The 13,450-nt window shown below is 38.9% G+C and overlaps 1 protein-coding gene across 5 annotated transcripts in view; it reads right to left on the bottom strand.

The window, feature by feature from the left end:
• LMO3 (LIM domain only 3) overlaps positions 1-13,014 on the bottom strand; it is a 61,903-nt gene extending 48,889 nt beyond the window's left edge. Inside the window, exons 1-3 of one of the 5 annotated variants that reach the window (XM_053554821.1) lie at positions 12,874-13,014; positions 11,040-11,106; positions 5,636-5,849 (exon numbers count right to left, since the gene is read on the bottom strand). In XM_053554821.1, coding sequence (XP_053410796.1) covers positions 5,636-5,841 — 206 coding nt within the window. In that variant the 5' untranslated portion in view covers positions 5,842-5,849; positions 11,040-11,106; positions 12,874-13,014. Of the gene's footprint in view, positions 1-5,635; positions 5,850-7,041; positions 7,128-9,840; positions 10,752-11,039; positions 11,729-11,777; positions 11,940-12,873 lie in introns of those variants that run through there. The other 4 variants (XM_053554819.1, XM_053554822.1, XM_053554820.1 and 1 more) reach the window with 4 other exon arrangements.
• Between the last annotated feature and the right edge of the window lie 436 nt (positions 13,015-13,450).

Raw genomic sequence — 13,450 nt, 5'->3', positions numbered from 1 at the left:
CAAAAATAGAGATTCTTTCCCAGAATTCTATGTATTTATAAAGTGCAAAATAAGCAATTTTAGCAATTCTCATATGTAGTTCCTCCAGATGCATTTAATCCTAAATATACTTGTAGAAACAGAATATTTTTCTGCTAAGTCAGGTATGTCTAACTTTTCCATCTTATGTGTAAAAACTATCCTGACTGAAGTATTCCATGAATTATAAAAAGATAAAAAACTGTAGAGATATAGAAATAGTGTGAAGTATTTTTTTTTTTTTATTGTTGGGGATTCATTGAGGGTACAATAAGCCAGGTTACACCGATTGCAATTGTTAGGTAAAGTCCCTCTTGCAATCATGTCTTACCCCCATAAAGTGTATTTTTAATGATCTTGGAGGATGGTAGTGGAATTTTCAGTGAAAAATATCTCAAGTCTATAAGACAAACAAAAACAAAAAGCCACAAAAGTAAAATAATAATATTAAATGCATAAATAATCATTCATGGAAAAATGGATGTATTACAGAATTAAGGACAGAAAAATACTGCAGATATATTTACAAAGGAAAAGAAATTCTATATGTGCACCAAATATTTTTTATCAGAAATTGTTGCGGGAAAGTTATTGCTTGTCTAGTGTGAATCCACTGATGTTTTTTGAGAATGAGGGGCATATTCTCAAAGTTATGTACAAAACAAAATTATCACTCCTGAATTGTACTGCTTGTGAGCATTCTATAGCCTAAAATGTCTGAAACAGAATTCAATAATGCTTTCCTATAATAAAGAGGAAAATGGACTTAAAATTATAAGTTTTAAAGCTATAAATAAGGGAAGATAATTCATAAGAATATAACAGAGCATTTTTTAATAGACCATGGAGTTCAATACACTAACATGTCAAAATATTTCACAATACTAAGATTAACTTAGACCTTTAAATATGATAACATTTATGACTATAATGTGTCTAAAAAGCTCAAATGAAGCTTATAAATAAAAAGTTTATTTGTATGGAGTTTCAATCCATACAAAAGCTTAAGTTTTCAGAATTTAAAATAATAAAAGGTGATTTTTCAAGTAATTTGCTGCTTTACAAGGAAAATATTTCCAAATCCCTAATGTTAGAAACACGGCAATGAAAGAAAAAAGAATGAATATTAATACATTAAAAAAGATCTGTGCTGCGAATTGCCAGATAATGTTAACAACATGTTCATATTTATTTTTAAAGTCATAATTATGTACCAATATAAATTTGACCCTATATAAAAATTTAGAAGCACCAGATTTAATCAGGGTGAAATAAAGTTATAGCCAGATTTACACTCTGTGTAGCATTTTAATTCTTGCTATTAGAGTTATTATATTATTATATTAAAGCATGTAAAATTTGCAGTCAGCATAGCAAGCCTCAAATCATTTTAGTTAATTGGCAACTATGGTGAAGCATGAAGGATCACTCTTTCCCAGTCGTTCCATTTTAAACAAATCATCCTCACATATAAAAATAGCAAATTGCATTAAATTTTATATAAGACATTTTACAGTGTCTGATATAGGAACAGCTATAAGCAGCTTCCATGGCACATACCACAGCAAACAGCTTTGAATAAACTCTCTGGCAAGATATCATTCATAGAGATACAAGATACAGCCTGTATCCACTTAATGCTTAAAACATACCACAAGAAGTTGCAGGCTTAAACAAAAACAAGCAAAAAATGCTCAAAAGTTTGTGTGGGAAGTTCAGACGTTCTTTATTGCCTTCAAGTTGAAAAGTGAAGTTTTTGATAATTCTCCTCATTCTAAGTGCCTGCCCCAAACTCCTAATTCTGAAAATCTAATTATATGCTGACTATTTTACTCATATTTTCCAAACTGAAATAAGGTTGATAAAAAACGGTTAAGAGTCTCTTAAACTTTGCTATAATTTTTGCAATGATTTTTAAACTACTTTAGAGAATGTTAATTTTAAGCTCTCATTTAAGGTACAAAGATGTTTCCATCTCTAAGTTGTCATAAACTTACCTTTAAAAAAGGAAAATTATTAAAATGCTTTTAATACATTTTTTTGACAGTATTTCTGGATCTTGGCATGCAAATATTGACTGGCAGATTGACTTCATAGTTTCAGTCTGAAAGGATGTTAGAGAAGGTTTCAAAAAGTTAATCCTCCTCTTCCTTTATCTAATGAGTTTCCAAAGGAGGAAACAATCGTATAAATGGGTAAATTCTATCTCATCAAATATGTGTGTTTTACATACCACAGCAAAACTAAACATTACAGCAGTCTAGTTATAGAAAGTATACAATACTATTGTTAAGATTTGAACCTCAGTGCACAAAGTAAAGAATATTTTTGTTTTCTCTTTTTGAATATAGCTAAATATATCACAAAGGAGAAAAAAAAGAACAAATAAAATTTTCTGTAATAGCAGTTTCTATAACCCTTAACAATCTTAAGATATAAATTATTACATTTTCATATTATTTAATATCTCAAAGAACTTGTAAAAACATGTCATCATTATGACTACTCAAAGTAACATGAATAAAACACAGACAGACCTTCAAGTCTCATGGCTCATAATTAGAAGTATTCTTTTTTCTTTTTTAGAGGAAGAAGTTTACCAGGAAGTTAGCTACCTTGGTAAAAATATTGTACTTTTCTCTAGATAGGAAAAACTATCTTCCTAGGATAATACCTATATCCAATAATTTGTTAGTCCAAGTAAACTACTTTTTTCATATTCTTACATGCCTAGACAGAGAAATACAAATCTGTAAGTTATTTATGTCCTGTTTGGTACTTCAAAAAAATTACATAATATCCAAAGGCCAAAATGAAATAGTTAAACATTGGTTGTGTTTTGTATCTTAAATACAAAAAAGGATATATGCTGACCTAGGAGGAAAATGAGAAGTTATTTTCGTTCTGTGAAAATAGCCACAGAACTCTAGCTTCTCACTGATCACATTACAGATTTTATGTAATTAAATAAACAATCAGTAACCAGTTTAGGTGTACTTCACTTTTTCCTTTAGTTAATTTCATCCATCACCTAAAATTATACCTCTCACACAGTAAGCATTTCATAAACATTCCAGAATGACTACTTATACATAATCCAAAAAATTAATTTGTAAATAAAATCTGCTCGACTGTGTTGGTTGATTTAACATACAGAATCAGATTATTTTAATTTGCCAATCAGAGACATACGTTGTTGAACATCTACACAATTTCACTGAGACACATGCTTTCTACATAAAACTAAATACCACATCTGCAGCTTAATCTTCGCACATAACGCAGTGTTTTACACACATACCAATTCTCCATTTCACTTCTGCAATTTTAAGTGTTGATAAAGTTACCAAAGAAATCACATTATATACAACAAATGTTCAGTTTAAATAAGGGATAAGCTTGCTGTTAACAACTGAGTTTGAAATGTTAACAACCTTCAGGCTGTTAATGTTACAACTGGCCATTAATGTGGTAATGACCGATTGAAGAGGAAATTGTACTCTAAGAAATGAATATCTTGGCAATCAGGATCAGGGTTTATATTTGAAAGAGTACACAATATTTCTTAATAAGTCAACTAGCATTAAAAGTTTGAGCCTTTCAGAAATTACCTAAGTTATTCCACAAAAAGCCATTTGTACTCTTTTAAAGATATAATGGTTTCTGCTACGAAAACCATTTTGACAAATTCTCTTCAACAAAACACTTACTTGAAACTTGGTAAGCACTGGTTTAACACCATATTCTTTCCTACCATATGGAAAACTAAAACAAAACAAATCCAATGTTACTTCCGCTTCCTGCTACACTGACAACCTCGTAGCAGTTTCATTCACAATACAGGTATTTCATTGGCAAATTTATATTTTTGATTAAAAAAATCCAGATATTTCCAGCAACTTTCTTTAACGTTTACGTATTTTGTCCCTTTTGTTTATTAAGACCCCTGGACTCCATAAAGTCCTTGTATGAAAATGTAACACGAGTCCCCTTCAGATACTGAAATTGTAAACAACTGTAAAAGTCAAGAGGAGTAAAAAAGCTGTGACTATCAGGACAGATAAAGCCAAAGTAGAAAGCAGTGTTAAATCAGTAAAAGCACACGCAAATGCTTTATGTGGAAATGAGGTTCTAATTCACAATGAGCAGAAGAGAAATTTTTATTTCAAAGAGAAAAAGTTCAAAGACGGGAGTGTTCTAAAAGAAATCACATTCTATGTTAATTCTGAATAATTGTGCCAGCGCAATGAGGGGAGTTCTGGCTGGGGAGAGTGCCTTCTCCCTGTTGGCACCTGGATGCATTCTGTGCACTCGGAACACAGAGAAATAGTAACAAGCGGTCATAATTAGTCAGGAGGCTGCCAGAAGAGGCAGTCCTAGGAGTGGGAAAGACCCGAATCTGATCATCAGTACGAGTTTTACCCTCTTGTAACTACCATTAATCAGACACTGAAGTCTATAAAGATTGCAGCTGACTGAAAATAACTGAATTATAGACCAAGAAGGACCAAATTCCTTAGATAACACCTCCCCAGACGACCAAGATGGTTAAGGAGTTACTGCCGATTGATAAATTTTGTGTCATAAGGGAAAAAATCCAAATAAATCGCTTAATGTCAGACGAGAAAAATGATTAATCGTATTAAATATGAAACCCCAAATGATGCCATATATCATTTCCCTAATTTGATAGATCCTACTTTATTAATGTAAGTAATTTGCAGCTGAAGCAAGTCACAAAGTTGCCTGAAAAAGCAAAATAGTTTTTCCTCAACAGAAGTTCTGTGCTGAGTACTTCATGCTGGGAAACACGGTTTTAGTTGACGTCACGGCTTCATAACCTGCATTGTCCTGAAACTGTTCAGGTGTTTACAGTTTGGGGCCTGGCTTTCATTTTCCACATAATGATCGAGGTCTGTGTTTTTATTCATAAAACTACTGGCAAGTCTGAGGCTGTTCAATGCCCAGTGATGTCTTTGTGATGACCATTTAGAAAGCCATGGGTGAAGGGGAAGATATATCTCCTCTTGGGGGAAGTTTTCAAAACTGTACAATAAATACACTAGTAATTATCAGTTAAGAATTTGCACCTGACTTTGAACAACCTGAAACAGAACTAGCCAAATAACTTCTAAGGAATAAATTCAAGTCCAACAAAAGAATAGTTAAGCTATTTTGCAGTGTACTTTTCAAGTCAGACTTTTAAAAAATAAACAGTTAAGGTGTTTCACCAAACAACTGAGCCATTTCTTTGTGTTATGCTAAGCCCACCTTTCTTAGGTTCTAAGGAAAAATTTGTATGCTGATTTCTACCAAATACGTCCTTGACAACTAAATGGCAGTTTCAATACAGGCAGTGGACTGATTCTTAAAAATGAGTAGGCATGCAAGCCAAATTGAAACGCTTTAGACATTGTGGCTTGGTAGCTGTTCCTTAAGAAGTTATTTTGGTTAACACACACTAGGTAACATTTTTGTAGGCTGACAGGCCAACATCTTTCAGGAATATAAGCTGGTAGTAAGGAAATCAAACAAACAAACAAACAAACAAAAATACACTTACAAAAGTACTTTAAAAGGCATCCAGTCATCACTGGTGTGCAAGGATAATTCCTACCTCAGATAGTCTCTGCGACAAAGGATAAGATTAGCTTTAGTGTACAGGGTGGAGCCCACCTCTCCCAAGCGACAGTCACAGCAGGCACACTTCAGGCAGTCTTCATGCCAGTATTTGTCCAGTGCCTTTAGAAGATACCGGTCCTTGATCTTTCGGTTGCAGCCAGCACAACCTTTCGGCTTGGTGTCTGGCTGGACTGAGAGCATTTGTATACCTAAAGGAAGAGAAAAATAAAAAAGAGGGCTGAGACGACCAGGCAGAATAAAAAGGTGTCAAAAGAGCTCCCACGAGTTCAATATTTAATATTGCCTTCTTCTGCGAAGAAGGGTTAGATTTCCTTTTTTAGATTTCCTGTAACTAAAACTAAATTTGGAGAGCAAAAAGTCTTAAACTTTATAAAGTCATCATGAAATCATTTGTAAAGACACACACGTAAATGGTAATAATAAAGAAATCCTGCTGTATATGATAAGTTGACATTCTATACATGAAGTCAAAGATCATTGAATCACTTCTGGGGTGCTCATTCTCCACATAGAGCAGTTCTTTTAGGAGGAAGGTGTGAGTGAATGCCTAAGAACCTTGAAAAGAAAGATATCCAACAAACTAATCAATGCACCGTCTATCAAAGTCAAAAATGAGTTTTGCTTAACTAGTTAAAAATTTCACTTAACGTGTACTTCATGGTGGAAGGTGATGGCACTCAGTATGGTAATGACACTAACCTTACTCTGTAGTAGAGATGTTTGTAGTTAAGTGCACATGTGGCCTCCCCAAAAGCTTATCTATCCTGTTTTCTCATTGGCATCCAATTACTTCCTTCTGTGTCCTTGACATTTCAAAGCATTTATTACATTAAAATAAAAATTTCCACTCACAAGCATCAGTCAATGCCTAGATTTATGGCAGATTACTTAACTATATATCACATGCTTCCATCTAAAAAGAATGTATAGGATTATCTGATTTATCACCATAAACATTCACTTATTTTTGATACAGGAAAGAAGAAACTACAGAAGGCAACATCCAAATATATAGAAAATTATACAAACACACATAATATATTACATACATATGTTATACCTCCTATGTGAAACATAGGGACATTTACATATTTTAAAGATCTAGCACCATCATAAATAAGGAATCTAGATGGGTTTGTATGGGTTTTACAACTTGATTGAAATATTTTCAATGAATGGATATTCCTCCTTTGAGTTTCTTCTTATTTCCTAGGTATTAAACACCAAACCTCAAAAAGAATCTGGGCCAACTATTCAAAGCCTCATATTTCTCAAATAACTCATTTTAAGCATTATAAAATGCTGCAGACATCATCAATTCCAAATTCCCTCATTTTACAAATTATGTTACAGAGGCCCAAGAGAGGTTAAGAAACTCACTCCAAGCTCAACCACAGCAGCCCTTCTTACAATTCAGTGATCCTTGAGCTATCCTGGACTTCCTCTTGTAGGCACAAAGTTCTAAACTGGGATACAGAAGAATACAAAACACCACCTCTGCATGCCTTTGAAAGAGTTTCAAGAAAAGACGTGCCAAGCCATAATCTGCATTTTCTGTGCATGTCCCTTTTCCAAAATAGCAAAACCTTCTCCAGGTTCCTCTGATACCTTATGATGAAGGCTTCACTTCCATCAGAACCTTTGCAAACTAATTTATTTTTAAGTCACACTGATAAGGAGCATCAAGACATCCCCACAGCTGACTAACTTTCCTAGTGATGGAGAATACATTAACTGCACATTATATTGTTATAATTTTGAACTTTCACTAGAAAATAACTTGTCTGGTAGAATAGTGGAGTAGGGAAAGGCAGAGGAAAAGGCAGGGTAGCTGTTGTTTCTGTCTCCTATGCACAGCCGTAGTCACCAGAGCTGCGGACTAGCAGCTGGATTTGTACAGGAGAGCAGGTGGTATGCCTATAGCCTGCTTGCTGTTCCCTTCCTTTGAAGGAGCTAAGGGCCTAGTGTAGATTAATCATAACCCTTGATAGCTCTGCTAAATATCACTCTCTAGAACTTCTAACAAATGAAGTTTCTTTGATCAGAACTAGTTATCCTCTTCTAGCAAGGTTCCATAAGGAATGAATCCCATTAATTACAGCGCAGAACAGACCCAAGTGTCTCTCAAGCATATACCTGGGGCGGGGGTGGAGGGGGGATTTTGATTTACTAAATGAAATTCTGGATTTCATTATTGAAAACATCCAGAGATATATTAAGTGTAGCCATTCTAATTCTCTCATTTATGAGATTGTTATTTTTTAAATCACAAAGCTCAAGGATGAATTTAAAAAATCCTTCTTAGTAGAAGCTCAGCTGTATGTCTCATAGTTGGTGTTTCCACCCTCAAGTGTAGAAGGTCACTCACTATCTTTATTCAAAATGCTTTGCAACCAAGACAGGGGATACCAACATTTGGCACAAGGAACACTATCCTGCTTGTCTTCACAAAATGTTTTTGTTGTGGTGACATTTTAATTTAGCACTCAGAGGCCAATTAATATTTGAAACTCTAACATTCTGTTTGGCCTTGGGCAAAAAAGGAGTTTGATATTATACACTCAATCTCGGTGGTACCTTCTTTCAGAGAACAGAGTGGCATTTCTCTTGAAAATGGAATCTTTTAAATTCTGTGCAAGTTAGCAATTGCACAGAAAGAACTATATTGTAGTCACCACATTGCCATGAACCTAAAAGGCATGAAGCAGTCAGCGGCCTCCCTTCTTCCTCTAGAAGAACACGTCTGGGTAGAGTTATGTGTTTGGAGCTGAGAAACATTTCACGAGTTGCTCCTAGCCCATCAGAACTCATAACTAGTTTTAGATTGGCATGTAAATTGTTCTGAGGGAAATTCTTATTGCCTCTGAGACCCTGCCATTCTGAGTTATTTGACAGTTTAAGGGAAATCATAATTAAAAAAAAGACATAAATAATAGCCTGTGCAGTGTGGTGTGCAGAAATAAGTAGAACCATTTCATTTAAACTCTGGTGAGCTTTTAATTGCCTGGATTGCATTGTGAGGCGGCCTAACGGTTGATTGCCTCCATTATGTTCCCTTGTTCTGTGCCATTCATCCGCACCGTCTCAGCTTCAGTAGTTAACACAACAAAGTAACCACAACTCCACAACACACAGGGGTTTAAAAAAATAATAATAATAATAATAAAAGATTTGCAGCACTTAGACACAGTCTTTTATATTTTTGGACTAACTACACAGAGTGAATGGAAAACATTTTGTCCCTGTAGGAAAATTCACAGAGAACAATTTGGGAGAGGGAACAGGAAGAGGGAATACATAAAGGGGGTTGGAAGAGACTGAGGTGCCTCCGAAAGATGCTAAAATGGGAATGCAGGTTCTGCAGCTGGGAGCAGTGACACAGATTCAAAGAATTTGGCCAACATGGCCATTCGATTGCCAAGAGGTACCAAACAAAAGATTTTTCTCTCCTCCTGCCCATCTTCATCCTCTCCCCAGCCCCCAACCTGGATTGGAAAACTGGATAGGGCCTAAAAGCTTGTTTCTCTCTGTTCACTGGCCCAGAGCGTCCCTACAGGCTGCAGCCCCCTAAGGGACAACAATGCAAATAGATGTCCCCAGATCTCAGGCACTGGAGCTGCTTAACTCTGTTCTGCCCCTTCAACTCCCACCCCCCCTCCCTGCCCTCCACCCCACCCCTCCTTTTTGAGCAATGGAGCTGGGAACCAATTTGATTCCCTTTTTCTCCAATGCAGCTGCAAGGCTCAGAGATACTGACATTTTTCCACTCTTATCAGTTTAATTACAGTTACCATGGCAGCAAAGTGCTAGTGCTTGGCAAAGGCCAACAAGAGATTTGCAAGACTGAGTTCAATTTTGATGCAGCTCACATGCAAAATAAAAAAAAAAAATAAGAAACATACATACACTCTAACAAAGAATCCCTTGCGGAGTTTATGCTCCAGCCTTTTGTGGTTGTGTCTTTGCAGCCACACAGGGACGGTTTGCAAAGAATGTAGCAGTATTTGTTGCACCTAGCAAGATTAATTGGTTTAAGCAGCAGTCTTTCAAAGCAGTTACAACAATAATATTTCAGATCTTTTATAAAGACACAAAAGCAGCGGAAGGGCAGAAAGGCTTTGGAGCAGCCCAGAGTGCTGAGCGCCGGCAAAGTGCATCTGTGATAGATTGTAACCTTACCAAAACTTTTCTCCTTTCTCTGCATGAGTTGACTGAGGAGTGCTGGAGTTGCAGCAGCTTCGCATTGAGCACCAAGCCCAAAGGTGGAAGTGGAAGGGGGTCTCCTGGATGTGTTCACGTCTGGACCTGGTGCGCAGCCCTATGCCGCCCAGGACCGAGTATGGTGAAGCCACTTTGGGAGCTGGTCAGAGTGGCGGCAGGGGGTGGGCTAAGGGACGAGGGCGTCCAGACAAGACACGGGCACACACGGAGCCCCTCGCCTGTGTGGCAGCATGCAAAATGATGGCGAATGACAAAGCCACATGCTTCCCTAACTCTGCCCGTAATCCTAAAATCCCAGCGGCCCCTTTTAGCTTCCTGGTAACAAATGGATTTGATTAAACTGTCACATGCAGCGTTAGCATAGCATATCATGTTCAATATGAAAAAGATCATAAATCTGACTTGTATTTTATAACAGCAATCTGGGTAGCCCCCGTGAAAATGTGCTGCATCAGTTCGAATCTCAACCTATTAGGACCCAGACACCTTGTTCCACGGACCCTCTCTCCTCCGGCCACTTTTCCCCCCTCCCCGCCCCCCGCAAACACAATCACTTTTCCACGGCAAACGAGCAACATTCTGTTATTATGGCTGCGTAGGGAGCAGCAGAAGTGTCAACTTGGAGCTACAGATTGTAATTTCAACTCTTTTCTTGGGTTGGGGAGGGGGGGTGCCACGTATTCCAGCAAGTCAGGGGGGCGGGGGTCCGCAAAACCACCCAGGACTGACTCTCCTTCTCAGGGGCTGGGAGCAAACATTCCCTGATTCCAAACTCCCCTGCCCCTCTCTCCCCAGAGTCAGGGGTGTGGAAATGCCGCAGTTCACGCTGAACTTTGACTATTATCCACTCGAGTCGTACTTGAGACGTTCCGCGCCACAGCCGCTCTCCCTCCTTCCATCCACATCTTCTGCCCGCATCTATTTCATGTCTCATCATAAAAATAATGAAGCCTCACATGATTTAAACAAAACCGTCTCAGTAGAGCTGCAGCCGGAGTGAAAGTTGCAGCGCGGAGCTGGGTTGCAGCGCCAGTTTATGCCTCATTAGGAGAGGCTGGGGAAGAAAAAAATACCCACATCCGCACACGCACGCGCGCACCCGCAGACACACACAGCACACATCAGGCGACGCGTGTGTACACAGCCGCTGCACTTACCTTCTCAATTAAACGACACAGGGGGAGGCCGTTCAGTGAGCACGGTGGCCGCTTTGTAGCGCTTCTCCTTGGGAAAGGTCAAAAAGAAGCATTGTTTGAAAAAAAAAAAAAAGACGGGGGAGGGGAATCTCTATTTTTTTAAGTTTAAAATAATGAGGTCCTCAAGGATCCGCCAAGGAATGGTGCTGACCGCATCCGAGCCACAGGTGTTCTCCTTTTAGGCAACTGCCATCCGAGGCTGTCTCTCTGCGTCCTGGCTCCAAACAACTTACCCCAGCAGCGCGCGAGGAGCCGAGCTGAAGGCAGCCCCGCTCTCAGCTGCAAAATGCAATCCCTTCCCAGCCAGACATAATACAGCCAAAGAAAAGGTCACTCAGTTATTACGGAGCCGGCGGAGCCCAGGCAGCGCTTGTCAAGACCACAGAGCAGCAGCTCCCTTCCGATTTAAGACTATTTACCTCTCGCCCCCACCCCTCGCTTCCCTCCCTCCCTCTCCCGCTGGCTCGCTCGCTCGCTCTCGTGTGCCTGTTCTGCGGCTCAGTCAAGTACAGCCGCCCTCGGAAAGTGCAAAGCAGCCGCGAGACAGATCCGGCTTTGTTGCTAATTTCCCAGGGTGAAAATTTACAAGCCTGCGAGTGCAGTCGGCACAACCGCGTGCATATACCACTCACACACGCTGGGGACGACCCGGCACACAGAATGTGACCTCTGCAGAAGTCGACCGAGCAAGGACCCTACCTCCTGGAGCAGTCCAAGAGAAGAACTCCCGCGAAAGAGCTCCGGAGGAAAAGGGTAGGGTTCCTAAAATAACCAGGGCATTTTGGAATTGGGTGGCCACATTTAAAGCAAATTGTCTTCCAAAGCCATTTCTGAAGCTACCAGTTATGGAAATTTAAAAGCAAGAGAATCAATCTGCTACCAGAATACGCTGGGAAAGCACACCCCCCTCCCCTTTAAAGAATGTCTGCGGGGTGGCTGCAGTTGCCCGGTCTCCCACTTTTCATTCATGAACTTAAGTCTGACAGACAATCCCGGTCCAGCGCAGGACATACACACTCCCCTTCCTCCCTTCCTCGAATGGCCTCAAAACCAAACTCTGAACTTGCTCCCCATTCGCCAGTGCTGACCCCCCACCACCACGGAAACACACTTCCTGCAATTACTTGAATTCCTTACTATTTAAAACTCACATGCTCCAATGAAAAACACCCAGGAACACCAAGAAACATGTTTTCAGGACTAACTTAGTCAAAGAACCATAGTTACTCCTCATTTACCACCTCCTTTTCATTGGGTCGTTTTAAGGCCTTGACAGACTTTTTTTTAACCTGGAAATAGGTCTCCTTCTCCCTAAGTTCCTCTTATCCTTACTTCACTTTGCATCTGTAGCTTTACAATATCTTAATATTTTTCTAAGTTTTCAAACTTGAAAGTGATTCTCTCTTCTGGCTGCTATTAAAAGCACCCTCACCAGATTTATACAAAGCTTGTCAAAGGTCAGGCTTAAAAAAAATAGTCCAAACGTGAATGGCACTCACTGAAATGTTTTAAGAGCCAAGAAGGATTCAATCTTTAAGCTAAAGAAACAAACAAACAAACAAAACTTTTTTTCTTCTCTGCACCATCAGTTTTCATCTAGTTCCAGTTAAAAAAAAAAATCAAAGGACCCCCCCCACCATGAGTAGTTAAGCCAAATCATGCATCTCTTCATCAAGAATAATGGCATAACCTTGATAACTTAGTTTTTATCCCCCCCTACTTTGAAGGCTTATCATAAAATAGCATGTGGTTTGCTTTCTTCTCCCTTTAAAAGGCAACAAAACTCAGAACTAACCTGAAAAATAACGAAATTCACAGACGGCAGATTAATGAGAACCCCTTCAGTGGATTTGTTCTGTACATAGGCAGATTTATTAAGTTTAGCTTTTCTGCCCCGTCTAAGCAGGCTCACATGCACTGCACCCATCCGCACAGCTCCCCCGCTGTTCTACCCTACCTCTCTGCTAGAGCCACTCTGAAAACACCCCAGAGTGTGTGTGTGTGTGTGTGTCTCATGCGCACTCTCTCTCAGCCAATGCACTGAGAAGAAGAAAAGAGGGAGGGAGGGAGAAGTATGTGTGGGGAAAGGGAGAAATAAAATCAAAACAAATGGTACAGCTAATGAGGACAATTAAATTAATTATGTTCAAGGAGATGAGATTTTTTTTTTCCCTCCAACTGTATGATCTGTTACCCCTCGCTGGCAACTGCTGCTCTGTAATTCATGGCAACTGATTAGTGCATCTATGCAAATCTTTGTTTAAATCATTCAACTAATTAAATGATGGGATTATTCCTCTGCCTACGGTGACATCATTCGCAGTAATTAGTACTCTATTTGGACTGTGGCAGTAAGATTCTCGATATCAACA

The sequence above is a fragment of the Nycticebus coucang genome, chromosome 12, assembly GCF_027406575.1.
Source record: "Nycticebus coucang isolate mNycCou1 chromosome 12, mNycCou1.pri, whole genome shotgun sequence".
Classification (NCBI taxonomy): Eukaryota; Metazoa; Chordata; class Mammalia; order Primates; family Lorisidae; genus Nycticebus; species Nycticebus coucang.
Note: the sequence above shows the minus strand (reverse complement) of the source record. Positions and strands in the feature narration are given on the sequence as shown.